Source organism: Ambystoma mexicanum, chromosome 1q (genome assembly GCF_040938575.1).
Source record: "Ambystoma mexicanum isolate Mex_15411 chromosome 1q, UKY_AmexF1_1, whole genome shotgun sequence".
NCBI classification, from domain to species: Eukaryota; Metazoa; Chordata; class Amphibia; order Caudata; family Ambystomatidae; genus Ambystoma; species Ambystoma mexicanum.
In genome coordinates, this window is record NC_090922.1 from 558,797,245 (window position 1) to 558,821,385 (window position 24,141).

Below are 24,141 nucleotides of genomic sequence, written 5' to 3' on the forward strand. Positions count from 1 at the left end.
CTAAAATAAATAAAAATATTAGGCTTTCTGTAAGTGTACAAATCTGTCATGGTCTCTCTCGGTGTACAGATCCTACAGGGCCTCGTGTACAGACCCTTCTGTGCTTGTGTTGTAGGGAAGGCATGGTATCACAAGTATTGACACTGACACAATGGATACAATTTGTAAAACCTTTATTGAAAATGTTGGGGTTGGAGAAACTCCTATTCTGCCCCCTAACTAAGATGGGAGTAGTCTCGGCCATCAAACGATAAACAAAACAGTCCTAGTGAAGTCTGTCAAATGAAAATGGCCTATGCTCACAAGCCTAATGCCTGCCCTATCTCTTGTACAAAAAGTGTAAAAAGGAGAAAATGTATGCAAAAGGAAATGTCAGTGTTGCAATGATAATGTGGCTGAAACCAGCTCTCCTCCCCACGTTAGGCCGCACGGGGTAAGGTGATCCTTGTAGGCAAGATGACACACTCTGGCTCGGCTTCCAACACAGAACACTGTTCAAAACAGAGGATCGAGCCCCGCCTGGCCATCCACATTTAAAATTCCTTTCTCTGACTTTCAAAATAATGTTTCAACCAAAAGGTTCACAAAGGTCCCCCTCTGCTGGGCACAAACCTCTCACAATACAGGTCACACAAAGTTGCAAGGGGGCTCCCTTCCCCAAGCTTAATAGACTTCGGGTCTCCCTCATACCTTCTTTACATTCCCTATTTTTCCCATCTCCTCTCACCTGGAGTTGTCGATTGATTTGAAGTTCTGTGTGTAAAAGCTGAAGTTAGACCTATTAAAAAAAGAACAAATGATTAACTGAAATTAGATTATTCTAAGAAACTGCTAAAATAAATCAAAATATTAGGCTTTCTGTAAGTGTACAAATCTGTCATGGTCTCTCTCAGTGTACAGATCCTACAGGGCCTCCGTGTACAGACCCTTCTGTGCTTGTGTTGTAGGGAAGGCATTGTATCACAAGTATTGACACTGACACAATGGATACAATTTGTAAAACCTTTATTGAAAATGTTGGGGTTGTAGAAACTCCTATTCTGCCCTCCAACTAAGATGGGAGTAGTCTCGACCATCCAACGATAAACAAAACAGTCCTAGTGAAGTCTGTCAACTGAAAATGGCCTATGCTCACAAACATAATGCCTGCCCTATGTCTTGTACAAAAAGTGTAAAAAGGAGAAAATGTATGCAAAAGGAAATGTCAGTGTTCCAATGATAATGTGGCTGAAACCAGCTCTCCTCCCCACGTTCGGCCTCACGGGGTAAGGTGATACTTGTAGGCAAGATGGCACACTCTGGCTCGGCTTCCAACACAGAACACTGTTCAAAACAGAGGATCGAGCCCCGCCTGGCCATCCACATTTAAAATTCCTTTCTCTGACTTTCAAAATAATGTTTCAACCAAAAGGTTCACAAAGGTCCCCCTCTGCTGGGCACAAACCTCTCACAATACAGGTCACACAAAGTTGCAAGGGGGCTCCCTTCCCCAAGCTTAATAGACTTCGGGTCTCCCTCATACCTTCTTTACATTCCCTATTTTTCCCATCTCCTCTCACCTGGAGTTGTCGATTGATTTGAAGTTCTGTGTGTAAAAGCTGAAGTTAGACCTATTAAAAAAAGAACAAATGATTAACTGAAATTAGATTATTGTAAGAAACTGCTAAAATAAATCAAAATATTAGGCTTTCCGTAAGTGTACAAATCTGTCATGGTCTCTCTCGGTGTACAGATCCTACAGGGCCTCGTGTACAGACCCTTCTGTGCTTGTGTTGTAGGGAAGGCATGGTATCACAAGTATTGACACTGACACAATGGATACAATTTGTAAAACCTTTATTGAAAATGTTGGGGTTGGAGAAACTCCTATTCTGCCCTCTAACTAAGATGGGAGTAGTCTCGACCATCAAACGATAAACAAAACAGTCCTAGTGAAGTCTGTCAAATGAAAATGGCCTATGCTCACAAGCCTAATGCCTGCCCTATCTCTTGTACAAAAAGTGTAAAAAGGAGAAAATGTATGCAAAAGGAAATGTCAGCGTTGCAATGATGATGTGGCTGAAACCAGCTCTCCTCCCCACGTTAGGCCTCACGGGGTAAGGTGATCCTTGTAGGCAAGATGACACACTCTGGCTCGGCTTCCAACACAGCACACAGTTCAAAACAGAGGATCGAGCCCCACTTGGCCATCCACATTTAAAATTCCTTTCTCTGACTTTCAAAATAATGTTTCAACCAAAAGGTTCACAAAGGTCCCTTCTGCTGGGCGCAAACCTCTCACAATACAGTTCACACAAAGTTGCAAGGTGGCTCCCTTCCCCAAGCTTAATATACTTTGGGTCTCCCTCATTCAGACTCGAACCACTTTCGGATGTTGAAGACTTTCGAATGTGCATGGCTTTCGTTACAGACCACCGCAGGACCACTTCGAATCAACGTTCACTATTTACTTTCACTCTTGCTGTTTTTTCGCCTTTTAGCTTCAAACAATGCACCTTTCACAGAGACTTTAGAATGGGCGACGTCTGTTCACCGGACCACTCTGTTACTTAGTATTGTGGATTTTACAGCTGTATTTTAAAGTTCATTCATGGGCCTGCCTTTCTTCGTATCTCATCCATACGCGTGCAGCCTTCACTTATGATATGATGTTGCTACTTCATTTACTTTAACACACACTGGTCTCTCAGGTCACTTGCCAACTCACTGGCTGTGTGCGCTTCTTTCTTGTTTTGGGTTTTTAAATTTTCAAGTCAAGGTTAGTACCACAGGCTTGACCTAGCCTCCCCAACTCTGCCGTTCACCCGGTAGGGTTGCTGGCGTGTTGCTGGCATCCTTGAAACACAATGCAATCTTCACTTTTGGGATCTGGCCTTCTCCACCTGTCTTTTGCAGTCTGTCAGAGGCAACGACCTCCAGTAGGGAAGCCTTGCGGTTTTCGGCCAGCTGCTCTCGTCCCTTGGTCCCTTGCTCTGCTCCAGTAGGTGTGCCTTTGTCCCATAAGTTCTGCTCATTCTCGTGTTCCTCCTTGCTCAGAGCGCTTTAGGTGTTGCCTTTTATTCATGTGCGGAGATCTAATTGGTATCAGGTGTATGCACTTAGCGTAAAGTGCCTGACTTTTCCTGACCCAATTAACGGGACATGTTCAGTACGATGTGAGAGAGTTAGTCTGGTTACTCTCAGTCACCCTCTTACTTGGCCCAGTGTTTGTGTAAAAAGGGGGTTGTGGGGAGTTGGGACTTAGGAAAATCCTAAAATAAAGGATGGGGGTCAAATTGTTCCCTTAAGAAATAAATCTGTAGGTAGAGCTGGCTGAAGATTGAAAAGAAAGTTCATGCAAATAAGCATTCTGTTGTGCCCTGTGCCTGTGTTTAGGGGGTAATTTAGAAAGTAAACCTCTCCACGGGCCCATCACATTTTGAATATGTGTTTTTAATTGTATTCATTTCCTGTCCATGGTGACTGCTTGAGCTGTGTTGATCACAGAAACGTTGATGGCTACACTCTTAGGGACACTGAGGGTTGCACATGATCTGAGGCATCCAGTCCTTAGCATTGCCAACTATCCATAGTGAGCTCTGTTGGAGATCATCACATTCGCCAGGTCCATGAAGGCAATGGTTTGTGTTTGACTGTCTGAGAACAGGTCGCGGCAAACTTTTGAAAAAAAACAGCCGCATGCAATCAGTTCTTAGAGGATCAAATGCACTCACTCCAATCCCCCAACCCCAACATCCCTTCCATACTCTGTTCGCTCGACACGACTGGTTGACTGCAGCCTTGCGGCGTCAGATCCGCCCCTTAAACGCGGGTCGGATCCGACACCACAGGCCCTTTTTCTTTTTTTTGTTCGTCTCCCGCCTCCAATATTGAGGAAGCGGCAACCCCTTCCAAGGCTAATACATACTGATCATAGCAGCGGGGGACACCCCCACAACCCTGGCTCCACATGTTCGCTATGTATTCGCAAATTTTTATGTTTTTTATTCTGGCCAATGGTACAGGCCAAATCCGGTCAAATGTACCATTCAGCCAAATAAAGACCAACAAATTTACTAGTCACCCCAGTCTCCTCACTTGATAAACCGGCATATGGTGATTATCTGGTATCGGGAGGATAGCTCATGGGGAACGTGTTTGTCTTGGAAGCAAGACAACATAGAGCATTGAGGGTTGGATCCAGCCTTTTACCCTGCCCTGAAGTCCTGAATGCAGATGTTAAAAAATAGAACACATGGTTAAGGGAAATGGCCATGCTCAGGCCAGTGGCCAGTGATAAAATCGGTGGGAAAAAAAAGTGGTGGAAAAAACAAAATCCCCAAAATATAGTTTTTCTTGGTTGTCAGCAAATTACTTGGTCCCTCTTATTGGTGCGTGGGTGTAAATAGGTTGTTGTCTGATACCGAAGGGCACTGGTGAGTGGGAAAGGGTGGTCAAAGTTGGGTGCAGAATTTTCTTCCCTAAATTGATCTGCCATATCTGCCTCTGGCTATATGCTAAGCCTTCTTTGCCTTCTAGCATAAACATGGGATACATGTTCCTTCAGGTTTATAGTGATATTTTCTAAACGCATATTTTCGAATGCCATTTTCTCGACACCAAATTTGCCGAATTTTTTTTTTTATGGTTTTTTGTTATTTCATTTTTAAAATGGGGAGGTCCCCCCCCCCCACACCCTTTTTTTATTTACCCTTTTTTTCCTAATGAAACCCAAAAAAAACATAACAAATTTTCGGCAAAATGTTTTTGACATAATGGTCATTCGAAAATATGTTTTTGAAAATATGACCGGATACCGTTCCTTCATTATTGCGTTAACAGGGCAACAAAAGATGATAACTTTGAGCCACTTTTAAGTGTCCTGTTTGTGTTGTGCAGATCATTACAGGACAATATTTTATTTGCATTGTTTTTTTGCATGGGAAGAGGAAGGATGTTTTGCAATATTTCTTCACCAATATTTCTTTCGTGGAATGTTGTTTTCACTGATATAATCATGGACAACAATGGAGTCCTCTCACTCTTACGGAACTTAAGAACCTCTTCAAAACATACAGACATATTGTGGCCTCTATCAGTCTACAGAGGCTTGCTGGTGTTGGCCATTGCACAAAGCATTGGGTGCCACTGCCAGTGAATAGCCTCAAGGTGGTCTGCCACTTTACATACCAATGATATCCTCTGCCAATGCAGTGGCTTGGGAAGGAATACTGGCCTCCTTTACACCCTACCAGGAACCACTGTGTCCCTCCTAAATGCTCTCTCTCGCCCCCATCAGCGGTGAAAATTATGCATCACCTCTAGTTGCGCCTATAGCTTGCAATTCCCCTTCATCCAGACCCTATTTGCACCTGTCCCCTTACCTGTAGGTGTTGATTGACTTGAATTACTGCCAGGAACACCTGAAGTTCGACCTGTTGAAAAAAGTAATAGGATGTTAGCAGACATTAGATCATTTTAGGCACTGTTCAAAAAACATCAGGCTCCCAATGTACAAACATCAGCACCCCCGCCCACTTCACAAGTCTATCACGGTGTCGGAGAGTGTGCAGTACCCTGCAAGGCCTGAGCCAGTGTACAGACCCTTCATGTATGACATTGGACTGCCACATCCTCTCTGCCTCTGCCGGTATGCAGGCCTGTCCTTGCCATGTAGGGAGCACACTGGCATGTTATGCCCCTGCCGATTAATCAATTGCTGATCTAATCCCAGAATCGCCGCCGTTTCCCACTTCAGTAACTCTCCCCAAATCTACTCCTGGCTTCACCTATTGCCTTCAGCGTCCTCCCATTTCCAAATTCCATGTATCCAATACCCTATTCCTGGATCCCGCCCCACCTGCAGAGAGTGACTGGGTTGCACTTCGGCTCTGAAAAACTTTAGATAAAGAAAGCGAACATCAATTAGACCACGCATGGCCTTGCCAGTGTTCGGTCCCAACGTGACCTCTGCTTGGGTCGACCATTCGTACTCACTGCCACTCTACAGACCCATATTGGCTCCTGACAGTGTTTAGAACTACTGTGCCCACAGTCAGTGAAGAAGTGATGCACCAGTTCCCATGCCAGAGTAGAACATTATCCTGTACCCCGCCAGCGTACACAGCCATAAAGCTCTGTGGAACTGTCAAGAGCACTTCTGGCCTGCCGAGGTACATATCTTTTGGGACCCCTCCTAGTCCACAGGTCCAGTGAGGTTCCTAGCTGTGAGGATGGGTTCAGCCCTCATCTGTAAATCCTCTCTATTATTGGCCTCTACCCAAGAACTCCTGGGATGCGAGTCTGCCAGTTGCCAATTTTGCCAATCACAGAAACTAGTGGAGCAATATGCACAATGCGGAACACCGGGGCTGTGTCAATGCGCATTCCCTATGCCACTATACTGCATATAACCCTCACATGCCAGTGCAACCAACCAACACATGTGCTTATCTGAACATGTCCATAGGAAGCACCATGGTACTTATCAATGACCCTCCCTGTGTCCTTTCCTTGCACATGTCACTACAGGTGTAATAAACCTTGATCTTACCTTAGTTATTTGTAAGATTCATTTAGAGCCCAGAGTCACTGAGCCTCCTTGGGACTCATCCATGCATATATCTCAACTGCAGAACCAAACTATTTCTTTTGTTTTATTTTAAACAAGTTATGTATATTGTACTGTGATCAATATCATTAATGTTTACTTGATGACTTCTTAAATTCTCACTACCATTTTTTTGTTCTATAATCTGTGCAGCACTTTGTTGCTCCCAGCTAAGTATGTGCTATTAAAATCTACAATAATAATAATAAATAATAATAATAATAATAATAAATAATAATAATAATAATAATAATAATAATAAATCATCCAACCATAATATAAAAATGTGTTAGCTCTCTGAACAAAACAGACACACATGCCCACATATATAAAATGCACCAAAACTCACTCATGGACTACAATGACAATAACCGTCCCACATCAGAGTGCACTATACATTTGAATAGCAGCCTGTTTCTAGACAAATGTGCATGCACATGGCAAAGAAAGGCACACAATCCAATCAGAACATATATGACGAGAAAATAAGTGAAATACTGCAAAGCCAGGTACGAAATCAGAGTTTTCAGAGGTTTTCTTGAAGGTAGAAGGTTTTGTTGGATGGGAAGCAGAACCCATTGACGGAGAACAACGACCAACAAAGAAAGTTTGTGCATGGAAGATCTCCTGGATCTCTGGATCTCTACCCGGACAAGTAACTCAATCCTCAGCCTATCAGGTATTTGAGATCCAAGGTTTAGCTGGCAAGTAACCATGGAACTTTTCTATAGGTAGGGAAGAAGATCTTAAGGAGTGTCCGGTCCACCAAAGAAAGCCAGCGCAGTTACCCTAGGATGTAGAGGTGGGCTCGACGTTCCTAGCCCCAAAACTAGTCTGACAGCAGCCTGGAGAACACACTTAGGGAACACAAGTGTTAACTTAGGCATACCTTAAAGAAAGGATCTTTCAAAGTCCAGCCTAGAAAGAACAAGGGTTCAGTTGAAAGCTGCAATTCACCCTGATAATCCTGCGCCTGCCCCCAATGTTTAGATTCAGATTACTAAATTATAAGAAGATGGCTTGAATACACACATTGGCCCTCATTACGACCCTGGCGGAATTCGGAAAATGATGGCGGAAATGCAATACCGCCATCGAATAGCGCTCGGTGCGACTATGACCCGTCACCGCAAAGTACGAAGCCATTAGCGACACCGTAGTGAACGCCAACGCTAACTGCACCAAGCACGCGCGCGCGCGCCATGCCAAACCGCAAACACCACCATGGCGCAAGGGTACGCCAATTCCGACCCTAGCGGACATGTACCTAACGCCATGAAGCATGGCGGAATGTACCATTCCGCCATGGTGAGAAGTACGGCATCGCGAATCAACCGTAAACGGCCCCACTGAGTGCCTGTACACTCCCCGTAGGTGCAATGAAGTCACAATGCAACCATTGAAATGTACAAGTCACCCATGCATGCCAACGAACAAAAGAAACACAACAGGGGCCAATGGGAGCTGCAGGGCACAGATGGCACGAATACAGAAGCCATCCCAATGGACATGACCACAGTCCCCCACCAAGAAACGCACGCAAACACAGGCACCTGTGACCAGCAATATTCCGAGAATCACATCATTCCACCAGTCCACCTGGCTGACCGGCATCTGTCACACAAAACTCAATCCCCCGCCCCTGAGCATGACAACATTCAAACTGTCATATTGGCAGCCCCCATCCCTGACCTCACGGGCTTCGTAGGCAAACGCGCCCAGTACAGTACCACGCAACTAAACTCCGAAGCTGGAACCCAATGCAGATCTCCCCACAATACATCGCCCCCCAAATAGGCATATGCCACATCACTTGCAAAGAAAAACGCTACACGGGCCAAATCAGAATTGAAATTTAATGCACATCAAAATCACCAAGCCCATACAGCCATCAGGCCATGAACTCCAAAACACTTTTCACCATTGTGTGCTGCATCCGCAAGAAATGACCAGCCACTACTTGTGTGACGCCCTGTTCCCTCATGGTACACAGAGCCACATTCACGTACGAAAAGGCAACATGGAAGCGCACACAACTGCAGGGCCGTCCCAATGGGGAGGCACTAGTCCAGCTGAAAGGCCGAAATGTTGCTCCGAGCCACCAGTACTGCGTAAGGGCATGTGGGCCATTGGCGATCGTCCCATAAGATCGTAATGCTGCTCCACTGATTAACACGAAGCAGCAGGTGTCGGGAGTAAAACCCATCTGCAGGAGTGGCATACAGATGGCAGTGGCAAAAGGGGAGGAGATACCTGTCAACCAAAAGAAAAGAAAAAGAACAGAATGGCCATCAGAACTACATTCCAACAACTCACTTCAATGATCACACTAAATCCACAGCCATATGCATGCTAGCCCACTCCAAAGGATCATCACCACCCCAAAACCACTTGCGACTCATAACCATCTATATCGAGGTGCAAACACCATCACAAACGAGTGTACCTGTGCATGCGTCTGTCAAAACAGAATCCATCAGATGGGAATCTTAACGTGCATGGACACAAGTGTCTGAGGGCGCGTCGAGACAGGGAGGGCTCAACAAGGCCAGATAGACGATGGTCCCACTATGGCAGCCCTGCATCACATAGCGTAGGGGAGGTGGATAGATCCCAAGAAGCCCTGTACATGGCAAACTCTGTATCAAATCACCTGCCCATGCATCCATCCATCATTCCCTCATCCCGGGATCAAAACGCCTGAATAATTACTCACATGACATTAGAAACATCCATTGAGTCTGTGCGTTATGCAGCCTGCAAAATCCACAGTGCCCCAGCCCGTAATTCCAGTGTCGTGAAGTAACATGTATTTGGGAACGGCCGGCCTCATCGGCCACGTAGCTATTGCGCATCCCAAACTATTCATATCAATCATTGCTTCCTCGCCATGGCCCCTGTCTCAAGGACATTGAACAATAGAACGTTATATTTGCACTCAGACCTGTGGGCATCTCCTCGCCGCTAGCTGGAAACCGAAAGCGCCGCCCTTCGAATTCCTCATTTGCAACATCACGTCGAAAAGGCATCTGTGGCCGTTTGAAATCACTAATTATTCCATCGAGTGCGGCTGTGTGTGAAAATGGCAACTGCCTTCACCCACAAATGGGACGCCCCGCCCGTCGTTGCAACTCGGTACAGTGATGCATGAGGGCCCACCGTTACTCGAGTACTACGTTCCACTGACCCTTCACAAGTCTGTTCGCGACTGCACAGATAGTATGTGAAACAATGGGACCACAGCAGAATGAACATATCAACCAATCTTACACGGCCATCGGGTACAAATACATGATTGCAATAGCAAGATGCCATTCCCCGAATTGCAGCATTGTGCGCGGGACGTGCCCGGCCAAAGGGGAGAGCAGTTTGCACAGGTGGAATTAATCACCACAGGTGGAGGCCATACAGCCTGAAAACACATAAATTGCACAGCCAGTCTCCTCCCACAACCACACCGAAATGCTACCGGCAGGACTCGCGATGTTGGCCCTGGGGGACCTGATAGCACTGCAAGTACTCCAACTCCAAGAAGAAGACGAACACCAACTACAACCGGCCGCACGGAGGAGACGCAGAAGGAGGAGGAGGGCAAGGCAGGGCCAGCAAGGGCTGCCAGCACAGCCACTACCACCACGCAGGCAGCCCGCAATCCCACGCCTCCGAGCACATCCGTTCAACCTCACTGATGAGCAGATCCACACCCTCTACCGTCTGGACCGGGACACCATAGCCGCCATTGTGGACATGACACAGGCTGACCTTGTCAGCATGATAGATAGCCCAACCGCCATCCCACCCCTACTGAAGGTGGTGTCTGTACTACACTTCCTGGCCACAGGCACCTACCAGCACACAGTCGGACAGTTGCATGGCATTTCTCAGCCACTGTTCTCACGGACACTATTGCAAGTGCTCGATGCCCTCCTGCAGCACGCAGACGACTACATCTCTCTACCACGCTCGGAGCAGGAAATTACCAACACAAAAGTGGGATTCCATGCACTTGCCGGCATACCGGGTTGCATTGGTGCCATCGACTGCACCCATGTTGAATTGGTCGTCCCACATGCCATGGAGGCCCAGTACCGCAACCGAAAACAATTTCATTCCCTGAATGTACAAATGGTGTGTGACTCCAACAGGATCATTACACATTGTTGTGCCCGATTCCCTGGATCAACCCATGATTCTATGGTCTTGAGGAACTCTACAATACCACGCTACATGGAGCGACACGCAGGGAACAGATCCTGGCTACTCGGTGAGTCTCATTACATGCATGAATATGTGTGGTATGTGATTTGGCAATGACCTGGCAGGAAGGGGGGGGGTGTGCGTACGTAGCAATGGCATTCCACATCATGCGTTTCTCGTCCACATACAGGTGATGCTGGGTATCCACTGAAGAGATGGCTCCTCACACCAGTCCGGAACCCACGGGACCAGCATGAGGAGGACTACAACCATGCCCACTCACGTACCCGTGTAGTCATTGAACAGGCATTCGGCCTACTGAAGACTCGTTTCCGCTGCCTCAGCAGGTCTGGCGGGGCACTCCTGTACCGCCATGAGAAGGTTGCAAAGATGGTGATGGCATGTGTCATGCTCCACAACATGTGCGTACGTAGAAATGTGCCCATGCCCCCTGACGCAGAACTGCAAGCACCTGATGATGGTCATGATGAGGGTGGGGATGTGGCAGCACCTCATGGAGTCTGCGAGGCACCGGAGGCCCGTGACATTCGTCAGCATCTCATTGATGCATGCTTCTAGCACTCACGCCTGGTGGCTGATACATGGACACGGGACTCGTGGCACTGTGTGTGTCTGGGACATGCACAATATGGACTGTACGCCTATGATGGCCTAGTACACAAAGATCAATGTCCACACATCTCATTGGTTGATCGTGCACTGTTTATGGCATATGTGATATCATGTTGAACACCCTATCGACCCGCCACCCAAGTGAGCCCAACACACCCCCTCCACCCTCCTACCTCCCCCCCGAACACCAGTGTCCAAAGATGCTCATTGTCAGTGGGCTGTCGCTATTGCAAGCCCCCTCTGCGGGTATCAGGGGCACCCCTGCCTGTGGAGCGCAGGTTCCTCCCAGATCTACGTTGGGGGCTGCCCTGGACGGAACTTGCAACGGATGATGTCTCTGCCTGCTCACGTCCATGCATGTCCCTAAGGGTTTGCGAGAGCTCAGTGAGCACACGGCGCACTGCGGCAAGTTCGGCACATACGTCTTTGGACGTCGCATGCAGTTCCCCCCTCAGGCTCTCGGTGCTTCTCTCCATTTGTGCCCTTAGCGTCTCTGTACCTCTCTCCATTTCTGCCCTAAGTGTCTCAGTTGATGTTTCTATGTCTGCCTTAGTGCCCCCACATTCATCGGCATGGTCCTTGAGGAGCGTGGCCATTTGCTGCTGTTGCACGATTAACTGGTCGAGGGACTGTTGCCTCTGCTGGGCCATGGCCATTTGCGGGGGTGTCACAGAGGGGCTGTTGTCCTCATGTTGCCTTGCCACAGGGCTTGTGGGGGATGGCCAGTCGTCGTCTTGTGGGTGCCCCTGCGTGGTATCCTCATGTTGTACGGGATGGGACAGACAGGGGGATTGGGACAGGTCATGGATGGATCTGACTTCGACATCCCCGTCTTCGGTGTCCGAGCATGCTGCCATCAATGGGGTGTCACCTATGGTGCTGCTGCCACCAGAGGCAGTGCCTTCTGTGGCATCCATTGGGGGGACCTGTGGTGGTGGTGGTGTGCCCATGCTGGCTGCTGGGGTGCCTGTTGATGTTCCCTCCTCTGTGCTGCCACCTGATTTGTGCTGCTGCCGTGTCTTGATGCGTGCAGCTGAGGTGGAGGGTCTCTGGCCGTTGGTCTTGGCCCTCTTTGCAGGTGTGCTGGTAGGGGTGTCCTGAAGCTCGTCGTTTGGATCGGACCCTGTGGTGGAGTAAAGGAGGGCGAGGGTTATTGATGGGTCTGTGGGAATTGGAATGGCATTGTATCACATGCATTGGAGTGGTACCTGAGGGTGATTTGGGTCGGGGCCTTGGAGGTGCTTTCATTTGTGTGTGGAGTGAGGGTGCAGTTGTTTGGCAGCCTGCAGTTAGGGTGTGCCTGCTGCACGTGTAGTGCGTGTTTTAGGGGTTTTTAATTATTTATGTATTTATTGTGGGTTTTAACGTGCGCTATCAGGCCTATGTGTGTGGACGTTCTCCTGGACATGTGTTTCTGTAGCACTATGTGGACGCATGGTACTTCACATGGATGGACTGTGTGGATTTGGCATTTTTTTATTTGGCCCCCCTACCTGAATCTTCGGATGTCTGCACTCCTTTCTCCATCCCTCCGACTCCCTCTATGCTCTCCATTCCGATGGTGGACACACAGATTTCTTCCCAGGGGGTCAACTTGATGGGTGATTCTGGACCTCCCCCGGTGGCTGTGGCAATGTTGCGGTTGGCAGAGAGTATGCTGCGGACGCGTATCCGCAGGTCGTCCCATCGCTTGCGGCATTGCTGTGGGGTGCGGGGTGCGGTCCCCACCGCACTTACCCGCTGTGCCACCAGAGCCCATATGGCCTTCTTGTTTGCAAGTGCCGTTCTGGTCATTTGCGTGGAGAAGACGACGGCAGCATTCTCCTGGAGGGTCTCTGTTAGCACGGTGAGTTCCTCACGGGAGAAGTGGACCTGCCGCTTGCGGTCGCACGCTTTCTTCGCTACTTTTCCCATTTTTCTTGGTTTCGCTAGGGTGGATGACGGGTTGGGGTGTGTTTCAGGGTAGTGATTTTAGTGGTTGTGTGGTTTTAGTGGTTTTATAGGTGTACGGCGGGATGTTTCCCGTTCCGGGGCCATGTTTTAACTTCCGTTTCCGTATATTTCCGGTCACCGTACTTTCCGGTAGGCGCACACTGCGGTGACCGCTAAGAGGGGTGGCGGTATTGCACCTAGGGCGCCGTACGGCGGCGGTGTGGGCCGTTTTGGGGTCATTTCCGCCATCGCGGACTTTGCACTTCCGCCATGGCGTGGTGCTCGTGCCCGATGGGTCGGAATGGGCCGCACTTTGCTCCTTCGTGCAATGGCGGAAACGCTATTTACGCTGTGGCGGTCCGGTCAGTCACTTTCCGCCAGGGTCGTAATGAGGGCCATTGACTTTTGGCATAAGATTTATTAAGTTGTATCATTACAGACCCCCAGTGCAGCCTCGATCTCCCAGCTCCTTCTCCAATTGGTTGTGCCAGGAACATAGAACTCTATTCAACAAATACATACCACATGGAGTGTCTCTACCTCAAACTCCACATGATAAGAATACATTACAACACATCTCCATACGTTTAACCAACCAAACATCTCTTGACCACTGCAATCCTGTTCTTATTCCATACCTGACCACCACTCACCCTGATGGCACCTTTCAACACTGCCACCACCTGTATGGGGTCAGAATATAACATATCACCCTTTCTCTTCAAAACACTTTCTTGTTTCTCACCCAATCACCACACTCCACTCTTACCTCCTTCATTCCTCTTCTCATATGTTCCCTCATCACCCATACTTCTTTGTTCCTCTTCAACCTCTTTCTCAGCTCATCAACTACACAATCCAATTATCTTGCTCTTCCAAGCCATGGGGGACTTTCTTGTGTGCTTGTCTTTTGACTCCACATTAACTCAAAAGGGCTTACCCCATCACAGCATAGGGCAACATCTGCAGCACATACAACCTCGCCTCAATAGCCACTTTCCTGTCCTTTCCACATGCACTCGCCATACGAATCGCGTCCATGACACAACTATTCACCCTCTCAACCATACCATTCCCGTCAGGGTAATACAAAGCAGATCTTTTGCGTTTTATTCCACACCTCTTCACTTACTCCACAAAGTAACCACCAGTAAACAGAGTATCATTATCAGTAAGAATACTTCATGGTACACCCTCTCTTGCAAACACTTCTTGGATAAAATCTACTACACTCTCTCCACTAATGTCACGAACAATGTTATACTCCATCCATCTTGATAACAAATCCACAAGAACTATGACATATTTACCATGTCCACCTCCCAAATTCACAGGACCTAGAATATCAATCGCTAAGTCATCCCAAACCTTATTCGGAATGCCAATCCCCACTATAGGTTGTTCCTTAGCAACCTCAACCTTACCAGCTTTGGCACATTCAAAGCAACGATTCAACATCCTCTCTACATCACGGTCAAAAGCAGGCCACCAAAATTCACTCCTCAGGATTGCCTCTGTCCGTGACACACCCACATGGCTGGATCGAGTCATTCCTCAGCAACAGATCCATGCGTGTCTTCTCCACCACAGATGCCGCCGACCCCATCCCCATCACATGCGGAGTCCCCCAGGGCTCATGTGTCTCCCCTACACTCTACAACGTGTTCATGAAGCCCCTGTTTGATGATCTAGATGGTCTGGGTATCACCTACACTAATTATGCCGATGATACCCAGATCCTCATCCCGCTGATTTGGCCTTGGTGAATAGGGTGTACCTCATCATCCAGGCATGGATGGCATCTCACAGTCTATGCCTGAATGATGACAACACTGAACACATTATACTTGGTTCCACCACAAACCTAACAAACCTAACCAAATTGGACCACAACTACACCAGCTTCATTATAGACGGGAACACGATTAAAGTAGCTAAGGAAGTGAAAACCTTAGGAATATACATTGACTCCTTCCTCTCCTTCCATAAACAGGTTAGCTCTATGGCATCCTCCACAGCCTACACATGTAAGCTTATAAGAGCAGCCAAACCCTTCTTATCCACCCAGAGCTGCATTACTCTAGCCAGAGCCCTTGTATTATCAAAACTGGACTATTGCAATGCCCTCTACGTAGGAGCTAGCAAACAAGTTACTAACAAACTGCAGACGCTACAAAACAACGCTCTCAGAGCAGCGCTCAGCATCCCCAAGAGAGAACACATTTCCAACATTAGGAGAGCCCATAACTGGCTCAACACAACAGATAAAATCCTGCTCAAAGTAGCCTCACTAACACACAAATGCCTCAACAACGCTGCCCCCCGCTACTTAGTCGATAGAATAAGTAAACACACCTCCAACAGACCTACTAAAACCTCCAACGCTAATCTTCTCACAGTTCCCAGATTCAAACGCACCAAAATGGGTGGCAACAGCTTCCAGGTGAAAGCAGCACAACACTGGAACTCCCTACCACCTTCTCTAAGAACACCCCAAACCTACACACACGTTAGACGTAACTACATACACTGGATAAAGAATAATGACCGCTAATTCCATTCATCCCACCTCACCGTTACCTACCTGTAAATATGTATATTTGTAAATCCGTAAACTTTTGCCTTTTTCATGACTGCTTCAATCATCTATTATCCACTGTATTTACTGCATTGTATCCATAAAACCATTGTAATTACTGTACTGCATTGTAACATGTAACCAAGTTGCGAATAACCTTGTTGCTCCTGCGCCCTCATACCCTCGGGTCTGGTGCGCAATACAATTGAATAAACTAAACTAAACTAAACATGGGCTAAATCCACAATTATGTCTCTAATCGAAGTCGGAACAATGTCTCGTACCCACCAAAATAAAACATCACCAACCACACTTAACTCACCACGTACTTGCCAATATGGCCTCTCTCCCTGTCACAACTCAATCTTGCTAGCCTGGACTGAATCCACATATCCTTTGATTCGTAGCAGCACCTCATCAACTATTCATAGCCTCTAGCCATTCATCCTTGCTCACAATGCCCTCATGATTTTCAAAAACAATTTCTGAAATATCAACTGAACTTCTATCCTCCATATGAATACCCATTTTTGATAAGAAATCAGCCATTACATTCTCCTTTCCAGTTATTACTTGAATTTCAAATGCTTGTCCTTGCATCCTAGTTACCCAACTTGCCATGCATCTGGATACTTTATCTACCCCTTAGTCTCAAAAATGCACTTTACTTGTTGATGGTCAGTACCCCACACAAAGTTCTGAAATGTCTGCACAGCCTAATGGCACGCCAAAGCCTCCTTTTCCAAAACAGAATAATTATTTTCCACTCCTCTCAATGCTCTCGAAGCATGGGCAATGATCTCTTCACCAGCAATATTCCCCACCTGTGATAACACAGCTCCAATACCACAATCACTTACATCCACAGTAATGATACTCCTTCTATGAGTATCAAAACTTCTCAAGCGTTGGACTAAATCAATGTCCTCTTTTATCATGGAAAATAATATTGCACATTTTTCATTCCAGATAAACTCCTCCCCTTTCTTCAACAATTTCCTCATCTCACACACCTTATCAGCAAAATTATTCACAAATGTTTGGTAAAACTCAATCATGCCTAAAATGTAGCATAGCCCTCCTGGTGATTTTGGCCTTTCCACACTTCTTAATGAAGCCACCATGTTACTTTATGGTCTCACTCCATCCGCAGACACTTCATGTCCCAAATACTCTACCTTGCTCTCTCCAGAAAAATGCATTTGTTCTCCCTCAATGTCACTCCTCTCACTTTTTCAAAGATTTTCAAAACCTGCTCCACAATCTTATCATGGTCACTTTCAGACTCTCCACATACCAACATATCATCCTGAAAACAAAACACAACTCTAATTCTTCTAAACAATGTATCCATAACTTCCTAGAATACCAAAGACGCTGATATCAGACCAAATGGCATTCTTCGAAATTGGAAAATCCCTTCATGTGTTATAAACGCTGTAAGCTTCCTACATCCCTCCTCCAGCTCTATTTGATGGTACGCTGATACCATATCTAATTTAGAGAAGACTTTCCCATGACCAATCATGGCCAACATCTCACCCATATTTGGCAATGGATGCCTATCCACTACCACACATTTATTCAATTCACGAAGATCCACATATAATCTCAAATCACCCGATGCCTTCTTCACAACCACCAAAGGCGAGATCCACTGAACTCCTCCAGCCCTTTCAATGGTACCCATCTTGAGTAATTTTTCAATTTCTCTTTTCACTCCATCTCTTAACACCATTGGAACTGGATGTAACTTAGCTGACACAGGTATACTCCCGTTTTTCAGACTTATCTGGTGCCTCTTCCTTTTTACGTTGCCCACACCTTTCTTAAACACGTTGCTAAATTTTTCACCTGTCGGTGAACCCACATGTAACACTTGATCAGTTGTGTTGGGGTCTAACCTTATTTGAAATCTTTTCTGATCACGCCACCCTAGCAAGGTTGCCCCTTACGGAGTCACACAGACTTTACCTTCGAAATACCTTCCCTTGAATTTAAATGTTGCAGTCAAATACCCAATAAGTTCAGTCGTATCTTGATTGTAACCTCCTGGTTTAATATCTGGGTCCACCAAATTTCTCACATCTCCCCTAACCTTGTTCAAATACAATTCTTTGCATAAGTTACATTTTCAAAGCAGAATCAGCCATCATAGACACTTACTTGCCATCCACACGCACCATGGCATATGAGCGTGAACGTTCTTATTCATCCATACCTTGAATAACATTGACAGTAATGTTCTCAACATGACAACTTTCCTCCTCCTCAAAAGATCCTCCTTGGCATTCCTCCTCAGTCACATATGACACCTTTTTGTGATTAAATTGAAAGTTCTTGCAACAATTCGTAAAAAATGTCTTTCATCTTCTCTTGCATGTGGCACACACAACTCGACGACCAGGACATGACATTGACCCAGCAAAATGCAAATTACTGGCACATCGGAAACACAACTGCTCTTCCTGCTTTTCTCCTTTTACACAGTTATTTTTATTGTCACCAGGTCCTTTAGTAAACTTCTCCTTCCCTGTCTTTTTCTGTCTTCCCTTGGTAACATTTAACACTTCCACTTTTGTTTCACTGTTCTCCTTTTCAGACAGTTTGGCTGCGCATGTCATTGAGTGTACCACACATTTTACAGTGTCCAACACCTCGTCCAAAGAAGGCTTGTCCTTCAGCCAGAGCTCTTCTCTGATTTTGTTGCTATTGCAGTGGATCATAAACTGATCCCGAATATGTTCCTCGAAGGACTCTTTAAATTTGCATGACAGAGCCAAATGGCAGAGGTCCATCACATATTCCTCCACATTTTCCCCTTGTTCTTGAATCCACACTCCAAAATGTTACCTCTCCAGTTTGAGTAAGGCTAATTCAAGTTCACTTGTATTGTCTCCCACACCATCACCAACAAGAGGGGGAAGTGTTTCATAAATGCGCTGTCCTTCATATCCAAGGAATGCACCAGAAGCGATAACTTCCTATCAATCGAGGATGAATTTCCACAAGTGGCTTTAATATAATGAATAAAGTCTTTTTTTCCACTGGACCCATTTTACTTTAATGGGACCCTGGAAAGCCATAAAACCTGGAGGGATAGGTAGACCAGGTATTGCCATCTTAACATCCTATACCTCTTGCTTTTGTTTATTGTTATTTCTCTTTTTTTGTTCTTTTATTCTGTGCTCACAAAATGTCTTGCCAATTGCCACATGGGTACGATACTAGCACCCTTTGGTAGTGGTTTGTAATGTAAGCAGCTCTCTCCTGCTGCTCGAGACAGTATGCCATTTGTTGTCCAGGAAATTCAGCATGCGCATGCATCATTACAATCAGTCGGCGTAGGTCAGGCACCGCTGCTATGGACGTGGAGGCTTTGCGCATGCTCTGTGCTTCTGTCCCCTCCGGCATGGTTAATAATAACAGCAGTCCCCTCCGCAGCTGCACTTACTTGGGGTTATGTTACTGGGAATTGTCTGTGTCGCAACGCCATTCAATCGCTCCCCACCGCAGCAGTGTTACTTGGGAATATTTCACAGGACCCTGTCCGCATCAATTCCGTGAAATCAAATCCGCGATGCGGATCAAACAGAGCCTCTCTCAGCTTCACGGAGAGACACAGCCTGCTGACACTGCAGAGGGTCCTCAGGTTCTTCCTCAGATTCGGTAAATCCATTGATAAGAAGATGGCTTGAATACATACGTTGGCTTTTGGCATAAGATGTATTAAGTTATTTTTTTTATATATTTTTTTTAATTTTTTTTATTCAAACCGTTGTTTATAATTTGATTACCAAACTTTTTACAACATAAATTTTAATTTCACAAATATTTTTTTTCCACAATTTTCATACAACTTTCATACAATTTTCCCTTTTAAAAGAAAATCTTTTCAGATTACAAAATTCAAGTTATTATCATTATACAATACGAACTTTAAATGTTTGTATTGTATGATGTATTAAGTTATATCATTACAGACCCCCAGCACAGCCTCTACCTCCCAGCTCCTTCTCCAACCACTGTGCCAGGAACTTTAAACTCTATCCAACAAATACATTCCACATGAGTGTCTCTACCTCACACTCCACGTGATAAGAATACATTACAACACTATATAATAGTATGGCTCTAACCGTGCATGAAAAAATGGCAAGCAGCTATTGCCATCTACATTTTAAAATTTTTTTATTATTGTGATACGATAAAAAAACAGACCTTTCACAAAAACCATATTCAATTACACGTTTAAAAACAATTCATCAATACAAACATAAAAAAAGAAATTTGATATCATTAAATTACATTTAATATAGATAAAAGAACATACTACACCATCATCATTTTCAATCCTAGCATAGAAATTCATATTAAAATATCCTAATTGAGTTGCCCATTCATTTTACCTAATAGGCCAATTTCTAACACTATTCTAACCACCTCCGTGTTTAGGAAGGTCTTGTTACCCGCATTTAGTCTTTCCCATATACTGTCTGTGTCCGTGTCATCTCTCTTCATGAAGAAGTGGGCCAGAAACGTGGTCCTGACATGTGCAAGGGCCAAGCAATTTACCATCATGTTCTTTAATGTCTGTAAAACATCTGATTTGCAATGATTACATTTACCCTGACTTAACACAGCATGAGTCGATGGAGCTAATAAAACTTGCCATCTAAATTAGAAGTATGCTAAATCAAACGAATGTGTGCAATTGTGCCCCTGGACTTTAAATACAGTTGAAATCCAAGCTGTGACTAATAAGATTTCATATGAATCATTCTTTTTATGTTTTATTGAAATTGTTCATAAATGGTTAACAAATGCAGACACGCTTTTCGACCCTCTGGTCTTTGCCTCTCCCTATTCGTACATTGCTTTGAAAGCTCACAATTCGGAGCACATGCATGTGTGCTCTTCTTCTGTAATGATGCTGTGGGGGCAATGAAAAAGAGAATGCAATATAATCCATTCAATGCTTGTTTGCATGCCCCAGGTTAAACTCATTCATACATTCTGTAATCAAGGGGCAAGTGGATCCACAGCTTTAATAAGCTACGGCACATCGTACTTGCTGTTTGCTCCATGCACAGCATCAGTAGATGTGGTCTGAATTTTTAGCTTTCAAGACGAATAGTGAGAGACTTTTTCACTATAAAGATATGTGTGGCGGGTCAGAAGAAGGACGCTGACTCTGGTAATCCATGTCACTGAAGTATTTATTAACAAAAAAGGTAAATGTCTATCTCCCCCTCTGTGCTATGTGGCATCCCTACCTAACAAAACTGGCTAAGGTGCTTATCATTCGTCTCCCTTCTCCTAAGGTTTTTCTTCCTGTAGACCTCAATTCAATAATTTATCTTCAAGTAGTCTCTGGTGACTATTTTGATCAGTTTGTATATATTCAGAACTTTATTGGGTGTTTATGTATTCGCTCTTTGGTAATGCACTTCCATATTACTTTCTTATTCTCCTTTTGTTTGTTTTTTACAAACAGTAATTCTCCTCTCTTTGCATGGTAAAGTTATTCAATATTTAAACGCTCTCCTTTGTGAAGAAGAAGACTTTCCTTAGCTCCTGGTTTGGTTTACATCATCAAGAATAAGGAGTTCTTCTTGGAGACAGGGTTTTCAGATACCTTCTAAACAGCGGTATTGAACGAAAAGCACAACAAGATTAACAACGTTATCTCATACACAGGCAAAACTTTGTCTTCTGGGGATAAACAATTCAATGACTGCAAAAAGGCACTCCCGCCAACAGTATGGGCATTGAAAAACTACCACACATTGATCCAGGAGGAGCAGATAAATGTAGAGACTCCTCACCAACCCTTGAAGTACCGACAATGTGACAGGATATGGGCAGGGAATGTAAGTAATTCCAGAATTACTTCCTGCATTTTGTCCATGGACGGCTTTCCTGTGGAGATCAGATATGGCTAAAACAAGAAGAGTCCTCTAGCGCAAGGATTTGCTGACTGGCATGACTGTGCTGAAGAAATTCAATATGGAGGCGTATGTAGCATCCGCACACAAGGTCTATCAAAAAGACACTTTCCAGGGGCTCCCCAAAGTTTATGTGGATGGGTTCTCCTACCAAGTTGGTAATAACAGGGATGACGAGCTAGTGGCTGGCATTGTGAATGCCTGGGTGAATGATACCCCTGAGCCCTCTGCTGGTTACAAACTTGGACCATAAAGTAATCAGGTGGCAGAGTTGATGGCCGTAAATCAAGCCATCCTCACTGCAGTACACCACCAACTCAAAGAACTGGTCAAAATCACAGACTCTGATTATGTTAGGAATGGGTTCATGGAACGTCTGATAAACTGGAACAAACAAGGCTTGCTTTGTGATAACAATAAACCATTAAAGAATGGGAAACAAATCCAGTCAGTTGATGACCTGGTGACCTCTAATGGGATGACAATATATTGGAAAAAGATAAGAGGTCATTCCAAAATAAAGAGGCCGTATAAGACTGGGAACGACCTGGACCACCAGGTCGCTAAAACCAAAGCTCTTCAGGGGGATTTCAAAGATATGGAATCTCTAATAGGTATCTCTCCAGACCCCGGTGGTCAACTCTGTTCCGCTGTACTATCAAGAGTATCAAGAGGTTTTCGAAGAAGTCCTACCTAGAAGACTCCCACCTCATCGGAAAGAGGATTGTTTCATCGATCTCATTCCCGAGGCCATAGTACCCTTCGGAATGATGTATCCCCTATCACTTCTTGAGAGGAGAGCCCTGAAGGAATACCTCGAGGACAACCTCAAGAATGGTTTGATCCGTGGATCCACCTCCTCGGCGGGTGCCTCTCTCTTTTTCATACCCAAGAAGGGGATCACCGAGCTAAGGCCATGTATCGACTATCGCGGTCTCAATAACATCACTAAATGAGACCGGTACCCCATGCCACTTATTAAAGATATCCTAGAAGCGCTGAAAGGGGCTACAGTCTTTACCAAACTGGACTTGCGTGGAGCCTATCATCTCCTACATATCAAGGCAGGGGATGAATGGAAGACAGCCTTTTCGGACACCGCTAGGCCACTACGAATACCAGGTGATGCCATTTGGCATGGTGAATGCTCCTGCCCAGTTCCAAAGGTTCATGGATAACATCTTCGCCGATCTTCTTCATTCATCGGTAGTGGTCTACCTGAATGACATCCTGGTCTTCTTAACTAGTCTTCACAAACATAGGCACCATGTCTTGGAAGTTCTACATCACCTGAGCCAGAACCAGCTGAAGGCGAAACCAGAGAAGTGCACATTCGAGGCCTCTACTGTATCATACCTAGGTTTCATCCTTTCAGCCAAGGTGGTTCAAATGGATCCAAACACGGTCAAGGAGATCCTACAGTGGTCTGCTCCGAGAACAGTTAAGGACATACAGTGATTTTTAGGCCTGGCAAATTTCTATAGGAAATTAATTTCTAGATTCTCAGAAACCGTCTTACCAATAACCTCTTTATTTAAGAAAGGGGTCCGGTTTGTTTGGGACCAGGCTGCTGAAAAAGCCTTCCATGGTCTCAAGAGATCTTTCATCTCTGCTCCCATTCTAAGACAACCCAACCAGTTCTACCCCTTCGTAGTGGAGACGGATGCCTCAGGAGGTGCCTGGGGGGCCCTGCTTCTACAAAGGAAAGAAGATGGTTTGGAATATTCTATTGCCTATTACTCCAGGACTCTCAGTTCCAGTGAACGAAACTACTCAGTTTTGGAAAAGGAAATGCTTGCGATCCGTCAAGCCCGCGAGGAATGGAGGCACCTACTCCAGGGTTCTTCACATCGTTTTCAAGTACGCACGGATCACAGCAACTTGAAAGTGCTTCAGCAGATGGAGTGCACCAATTCCAGTCATGCCAGGTGGGCCTTCTACTTCTCCCAATACGATTTTGAAATAACTTACTTACCTGGTCGGGAAAACGTTTTAGCTGACGCTCTATCCCACAGCTTTGGAGAAGATTCAGGACAATTCACATGTCATGAGAAGATCTTAGCGGGCAAAAGGTTGATTGGGGTAGTGGACACCTTCATCCAACAGGTCAGATGGGCTTTAACCAGCCACACGGACGGGAACAGTCTTCCCTTACGGACGAAGGATGGTCTACTCTTACGAAAGACAGCCTTGCACCTACCAAACCAGCAACTAAGGTCTCAAGCCCTGTCATGGTGCCACGATGTTCCCCTGGCTCGCCATAG

The 24,141-nt window shown here is 45.7% G+C and overlaps 1 protein-coding gene across 3 annotated transcripts in view; it reads right to left on the reverse strand.

The window, feature by feature from the left end:
- LOC138531671 (uncharacterized) overlaps positions 1 to 24,141 on the reverse strand; it is a 236,476-nt gene that overhangs the window by 107,812 nt on the left and 104,523 nt on the right. For 2 of the 3 annotated variants that reach the window (XM_069641004.1, XM_069641003.1), the window contains exons 5-7: positions 5,364 to 5,414; positions 1,560 to 1,610; positions 728 to 778 (exon numbers count right to left, since the gene is read on the reverse strand). In XM_069641004.1, the coding sequence (XP_069497105.1) occupies positions 728 to 778; positions 1,560 to 1,610; positions 5,364 to 5,414 (153 nt within the window). The remainder of the gene's footprint in view (positions 1 to 727; positions 779 to 1,559; positions 1,611 to 5,363; positions 5,415 to 24,141) is intronic. The other variant, XM_069641005.1, reaches the window with a different exon arrangement.